At 38.2% G+C, this 7115-nt stretch overlaps 2 protein-coding genes across 3 annotated transcripts in view; both read right to left on the bottom strand.

Annotated features, from left to right (window-relative positions):
• Window positions 1–2455, bottom strand: part of castor1 (cytosolic arginine sensor for mTORC1 subunit 1) — a 22216-nt gene extending 19761 nt beyond the window's left edge. Inside the window, exon 1 of one of the 2 annotated variants that reach the window (XM_042223432.1) lies at window positions 2094–2455. In XM_042223432.1, coding sequence (XP_042079366.1) covers window positions 2094–2251 — 158 coding nt within the window. In that variant the 5' untranslated portion in view covers window positions 2252–2455. The remainder of the gene's footprint in view (window positions 1–2093) is intronic. The other variant, XM_005928869.3, reaches the window with a different exon arrangement.
• Window positions 2456–4185: 1730 nt separating this feature from the next.
• Window positions 4186–7115, bottom strand: part of nipsnap1 (nipsnap homolog 1 (C. elegans)) — a 9636-nt gene continuing 6706 nt past the window's right edge. Inside the window, exons 7-10 of the mRNA XM_005928870.3 lie at window positions 6488–6519; window positions 6273–6367; window positions 5205–5288; window positions 4186–4653 (exon numbers count right to left, since the gene is read on the bottom strand). Of these exons, the coding sequence (XP_005928932.1) occupies window positions 4589–4653; window positions 5205–5288; window positions 6273–6367; window positions 6488–6519 (276 nt within the window). The 3' untranslated portion in view covers window positions 4186–4588. The remainder of the gene's footprint in view (window positions 4654–5204; window positions 5289–6272; window positions 6368–6487; window positions 6520–7115) is intronic.

Raw genomic sequence — 7115 nt, 5'->3', positions numbered from 1 at the left:
ACGGGGTGTGGGAAGTCCTCTGTAAACAGGAGGAGCGGGAGCCCCAACCTTGACGGATCACTGAAGCAGACAAGTGGAAAACTCCCAACCGGGTTTCTGGCTCGGCTGAAGTATTGTTCCAACCCATGCTCTTGTTAGTTAGCCGCCAAAGAGAAGAAAGGAGGACTGTGTGGAGCCTGCGGGGCTACATCCACAATTCAGGAAGAACAATATATTGAGCTGATGCTGAGCTTTGTTTATTACTCTACCTACAAAGTGTAAACAACTACTAAAGACAAAACCAGAATACTAATAAGACTAGAATGGCTTAGAAGCCCAAGGTGCACATTTTTTCAGCCATTCTAGGAGAATTCACTGATAACTTAGATATTTTATATTCTGCAAAACAGAGTATTTGACATTTATGTTTAAGTTGGTAATAACACTGACATTTACAGAGTAATATTATAGCTAATAGTGCACACTTTATTCCATCATATGAATATTTTTTTGTAGACAAGGCAAAAGTGTTCCTTTCACTACTTTTAGCCTCTGCACTATAGACATAGTAAGCTCCAACGCGAATGGACGCTGAAGAAAAATCCACTATGCCACATGTGATTACCTCCTTAAAATTCTGCTCAGAGCTGCGTTCAAATCGCTTTGCACAGGGAGTTGTTCACAAATGAATAGCAGAGGCCTGAAAAAGGGAGATGGCTAAAAGTGTCCCGGAGCAATCAGGCTTGTTTTTGCTCCCCGATTGAAATCAAGCAACTAAAAACAAACTTCACCACCACTCCCCATTCCGCATCACCTAGTATTTGACCAAAAGGTGGAAAAAAAAAAATCCCTCTTGCTCATGGAAAAAGAAACAGGAAAAACAATGGTGACATAACTCCAAAGCATGATCAAAATGCCCTTTCTGGTTTATTCAGTGCTTCGCCTACTTTTTAAACATATACTGAATGCTTCACTAAACCTGTTCAAAAAATGTTTATACCTTTCAAGTGAGTATTTAAAAGTAACTATATATTTATATGGATTTTCTTGTTAACCGGTTGCCCAATGCCTTCCTCACACAAATCCCACACATCTATGATTATTCACAGAGACATGTTATTTACTTTCTACAGTACTGTAGAATAAGTCATCATGACACAGTGTGTCTAGTTTGAACATGTCAAACTTATTCCATTACCCAATACTCAACCAAGTACAGATGAAATCAATCGAGCATGTACAGAGATGCATTTGACATATGGATTTATGTTAGATGTAACTTCTCTATGGTCTTGTAAGAATGCACTTTTACTGCCCATCTGCCCCAAATAATGAAAACGTTGCTCTCTTTTTAAGAGGAAGCCAAAATAAGGTACATCATAAGAACCTTTCAGAGTATGGTGTGATGTACAGACTTCAGAATCCAGAAAGGCGATGACATAAGGAAGCGCTTTCTAGACAGTCGTTTACAGGTTCTTTGTTACTCAACACGAGAGCTGCAGCTGAACCCCGCACGGCCTATATCATGGTGGTCTGAAGACAGATGCCGATCTCTTCTTTTGGTCATTTATATGTGGGCCAGCCGCAAGAATAAACAATTGCATAACAATGGAGGGATATCCAGGGATTAGCTGAAAACTGGTACTAATGCCTGGGTGAGATGAGAAAAATTTGCAGACTGAACGTTGGTTTCGAGCGCAGGATGTCATGTATTAAGTTTGTTTCGGAGAGACGGGATCCAACCAAAATACACAACGGTACTGCACGCTTCTGAAGTAGTTTGATTAAAGCTGATTTTGTGCCCACTGGAAGAATCGCGTATTAAAGGTATGCAGGGCACAAAAATTCAGTTTAAATGCTGCAGATTTTTGTGCAAATGCTATAAAACAGAATGTCTAAAAACAAAAGCTACTGCAATTCTTTACATCTACATGCACTGTTGTGAATGATTCATGGAGGCAAAGCATGTGCAGGCAAATCGCCCAGTAATAGCTCGGCCACCCAGTTAATGAAGAGGCGCTGTAGGTTATCTCATATATCCGTACTGGATTACCAAAGCTGATTCGTAAAGCAAAGCGACATGACCATCTGGCCCGATCAATGAATCTCCTTACCGTGTCCTGTTCCGGAGAAATATCAGCTTTATCAGTGGGTGTGTGAAATTCACCAGACCATTCTTGGATATACTGGTGACCCTCAGCCTGTGGTCCAATATGTGCAAGTCCATATTTCTGGTTGCGAGCAGTTCCTCTCCACTGCTCTGTTTCTGCATGCGGCGGAGAAGACGCCTTCCTAGCTGGATGATATCATTCAAATGTTAAAGAGACATAGGTCATGAGTATTTCCGCCGAATAAAAAAACCCACGTCACGCTGGTGCTTCTCTCAGAAAAGAGAAAAACATGCGACGCAACCATACGCCAGCCCCGCTTAACTACTGTATATTCAAATAAAGGGACAGCCCTAGAAAAGACACGCCCCCTCCTCTTAAAGCTACAGGTTTATGCCGATGCTTGGCACATGCACGCAGGGTGTGTGTGAAACGAGCTGTGACAACTTCCGGTTTTGTTTTCAAAAATAAAAGCCATCAAATATTCTCATAATAGTTTCTGTTCATTTAGCGGGTTTGAATGCACAACTAAAACAAAAGATTACAATAATTATCACTATTACTATTATTACAATTATTTACACTTTTTTCACAAGAGTGTAAACAAAACAATATCAGGACCATTTTAAATATAATTACGTGCTGCTTTCCCCCCTCCATCAACTACTCATGCTGAAATCTACCAAAGTTCTCTAATGACTCTGCCATAGCAGGCCTCATCAAAGTTGAGGATGACCCAGAGTACAGACAGTGGCCTGGTGCCAGCAGAATCATCTACTGATCAATGTAGGGAAAACCAAGGAGCTGATGATGGGTTTCAGATCAACCACACCAACACTAGTGAACATCCAGGGAACTAGCATTGAGATAATGGACTCTTATAAGTACCTGGGTGTACCCCTACCTGAACAATAATCTGGACTGGTGTCACAACGCGGATACCCTTTACTGGAAAAGTCAGAGCAGACTACCTGCTGAGAAAACTGAGATCTCTTAGAGTGCAGGGTGTGCTCCTGAAGAGCTTTTTTGACTCTTTGGTAGCATCATCCATCTTCTGTGGTGTTGTCTGTTGGAACAGCAACTTATCTACAGCTGGGAGGAAGTGGTTGGATAAGTTCATCAAGAGGACCAGCTCTGTTCTAGGATGCTCCCTTGACCCAGTGCAGGTGGTAGGAGGCAGAAGAACTCTGGCCAAAATAAATCAATCTTGGGCAGTGTCTCCCACCCCATGTATGAATCTTTTGCAGAACTGGAGAGCTCCTTCAGTGACAGACTGCTGCATCCTAGCTGCACAAAGGAGCGTTATCACAGATCCTTCCTCCCAGCAGCTGTCAGACTTTGTATCCATCACTGATCCCAATGAACACAATAAGTTGTTTGCATCACGGCTGTTATTTGCACAGTTTTTCAATTTCCTGTAAATAGTCTCTCTTTGTTGTTTTTAAGCACTTTCACAGCACTTTTTGTACTTCTGTAAAAGTAAAAAAACAAAAACAAAAAAAAAAACCCATCCTACACAGCTGCACATTTCTTTGAGCCTGAGTATATTTTTAATAACTATACAGTATTTTTTTTCTTACATTGTAAATTTGCCCTGTGCTTTCCATTTCTTGTTTTTTATTTTATATTCTTTACTTTTGTGAGAATCTGTATCCTCCTGTCACTTTGGTGCTGAAACATGTGAATTTCCCAAGTAGGGGCAATAAAGGATATTTCTATGTCTGTAACATTGCCCAAAGGTCAATAAAGAAATGCTTGTTGAACCTGACCTCTGAGTAAAATTCTTGTGACCTTAATGGCCATAGACTACAGGTGAACTCACTGACTAGTTTCTTGATTGATCTTATCTTCATATTTTATTGATTTGATCTTATATTATAAAGTTTTCATTTATCAAATAATTGCAGCTGTTACTTTCATAAACAGAAAAAATTCTGTTTAAGTAGATTTCAATTCTGCAAAATTGAAATGTACTTAATTTTCAAGTACAATCAGTGAGGCAGGCTTTTTAAATTTTTTTTATCAAATGGTTGTTTTAGATTCACTGTTGCAACTTAGCATGATCTCATTCATTAAGTCATTCATGTACATTTAATAGTACTATCATAAAAATTTTTATTGTGGAAAAGAAAACAAACAAAACCCCCAATATGTGTTCCGTTACATCAATTAATGATCAAAACAGAGCAAACACACCTCACTTCACTAAATCAGAAGGTAAAAATTCCTCAATAACACCGTAACGCACAAACACCTTTTCTCTTGTGTTTTCCCCCCTTCACGTGTTTTATCTAAATCCCTGCAAATCTTGGTTTTTCATGTTCTTCATACTGAATGTGCTTGGAAATTGTACAACTACTTTTGACTTTGGCAATATCACAAACATGGAATCAGAAGTTTTACTTCAATGCTTTTAGTAACAACACAGATCATACAAAAGAAATGGAAACTACAATTAGTAAAATTTGGTCATTGAATTATTTGCAGTCTCAGTCGCTTTCTCATTGTAAAGGTGAACTCTTAGTTGGAATCATTATTCTTGACTCCATACTTTGCAACAAAGGCACTGAGGACAGACAGAAAGACACATGTTAGAAAATGATATACCGAAAATTACAATTGTAATAATAAACAAACAGGAAAGCAAACAACAAACATACAGCTCTTAAAATTCTTCAAGCTGGGCAGTATCATTTTATAATTTGATGCTCATACTGCTTAAGTCTCATTACCATGGATGGCTAATAAATTACGATTTTTAAAAAAAAAAAAATTATTATTATTACTGCAATCCTGTCATCTCCATCAATAACAACAATGGGGGAGGGGAGGCAACATTATATAATTTTCTGATTTTGTGGCAAACATTTAAAGAAAACATTGAAGGTTTATTTTAGCCCTACTTCAAAGAAATACAGATTTCAGATCCAGTACAGAGACCACATTAAACATTTCAGCAGAAAGTTGTTGGGAGGCATCTATGATTAAAAAAGTTTGGTGATCTACGAGTCTCAACTTTGCTGAATATAATTGCAGGTAAAAATAATCAGCGAGGTATAAAGCCCTGACAAAAACATTGGGTTTTTAAGGCATCTGGGTGAAGCATTTCTTTCTTACCTGTATAATACACGTTTACGTCCCATCCTTCTTTCCGCCAGGCAGAGTTTCTTGTCTCCTCTCGGGACTGGAGGCTTTCGTAAGCTATCAAAAGACGGCAAAGAAAAAAAATTCCAACGAAAAAAGCAAAGCAAAAAACCCCACCACACACACATATTACATCGCATTATGTGTGGATAAAATTTATAGTCACTGGCAACTTCATTAGTTCAACTTCATTCACTGGCAACCTTGCTAACATCAGGCCGAATCTCTTTTGCCATCAAAACTCAATTCTTAACTACACAGATTGAACCAGGTGCTGGAAACACTCCGATCCATTTTCACATAATAGGATCGCACTATTACTGCAAATTCATCAGCTGCACGTGCAGTACATGATGTGAATCTCCTGTTCTACCACATTTCAGGTACGAACATGTAGTTTGTGGGTCACATATGGGTCAATTTGATCAACGTAAAAAAAGCCACCCAAATATTTCTTCCCGTGTGTTTTGAATTTCAAGTATTAGTGCATTCTGTCTGTCAGTGAATAAAACAGCCAAACATGTCATATGGAAAATATTTGCAATACAACAATATGTCTCAGTATTTCCTCATGCTATTGTCATTTTAAAGATACACACTGACATAGCTCTTTGTCTGAATGCCCTTACTTCATTGAGATAATACAGGCTTCAAAAATTTGTGAAATTTATGATTCTAGCCCAGAGGCTTGATATTTTTAATATCATCTGAACCAGAGTTCAGATGATATTAAAAATATGGACAACCACTCTTAAAACACCTTTAATAATTTGATTGACTCGCTTCCTGTTCCAAGATGCAATCAAAAGTCCAAATGTTATGTCGAGTGTAAAATCATCCTTTGTTGATGTTTGACACACCCGGGCTTATGTTGGAACCGTCACACTGAACTTTAGTGATTCATTAGAATACAGAATGTATGGAGGAGCATTCAGTTAGCTGAAATTCAGCCAGACCAAACTTGTCAGACATTTTAACATACAGCAGTCAATCACCTCATCTTACTGGTATGTTCTAAGTGTAGAGTGCTTAATTACTCACCCCACAAGTGATGAACAACATAGAGTTGGCCAATCTGTGTGAAGAAACCGCCTACTGCCTCATTGTTTTCTTGTCTATGTTTGATTGCCCTCGCCCTGTTGCAAAACATTATCTTATTTAGTATAAAGATCACTGAAACACTTCTGATATTTTCACTTCCACTGAAAGAGATTCAGACAAATGACATATGTTTAAATAAATTCAACGTATCTCACCAGCGATTGCCCCATTCAATCATGGTTCCTGGCTGAAGCACAAGTATAATATTAATTAGAATAGGTTTGAAACTAGATTATGACATTACCACCATCATATTTCCATAGAACTGAAAGACTGAAAGCACTATTTATCTATTATTCATAGCTACGTTTTTTTTTGTTGTTTTTTTTTTTTTAACTGATCAGAGAACTCTGGGTGTCACAAGCCTGCATGCAAGAAGAACTGGAGCATTGAGTAAACAGATTTTTATCATAGCTGTTTTTGAACTTCTCTCCACTTGTGACACTCTTCAATTCAGTGAGTCAGGTCTGAATAAGTGAGCTGAAATTATGCAGGAAACCTTGGAAGGGCAAAATTGTAGAATAGGCCAGAGGTGAAAAAAATATGACTACTTCAAACAGATGAGAATTGGATTACTTGTTCAAGACAAGCAGCTGAAAAATATGGCAAGAAAACATTGAGAATAAGAACTATGCTAGTTATGTAACAAATTTATAAAAACTGCACTGACAGTTATACAGGATTACCAAAGTTACAGTGGGGCAAAAAAGTATTTAGTCAGCCACCGATTGTGCAAGTTCCCCCACTTAAAATGATGACAGAGGTCAGTAATTTGCACCAGAG

The sequence above is a fragment of the Haplochromis burtoni genome, unplaced genomic scaffold (genome assembly GCF_018398535.1).
Source record: "Haplochromis burtoni strain Fernald_Lab_line unplaced genomic scaffold, NCSU_Asbu1 Contig_111, whole genome shotgun sequence".
Classification (NCBI taxonomy): Eukaryota; Metazoa; Chordata; class Actinopteri; order Cichliformes; family Cichlidae; genus Haplochromis; species Haplochromis burtoni.
The sequence above is the reverse complement of the archived record's forward strand: the minus strand, read 5'-3'. Positions and strand labels throughout refer to the sequence as shown.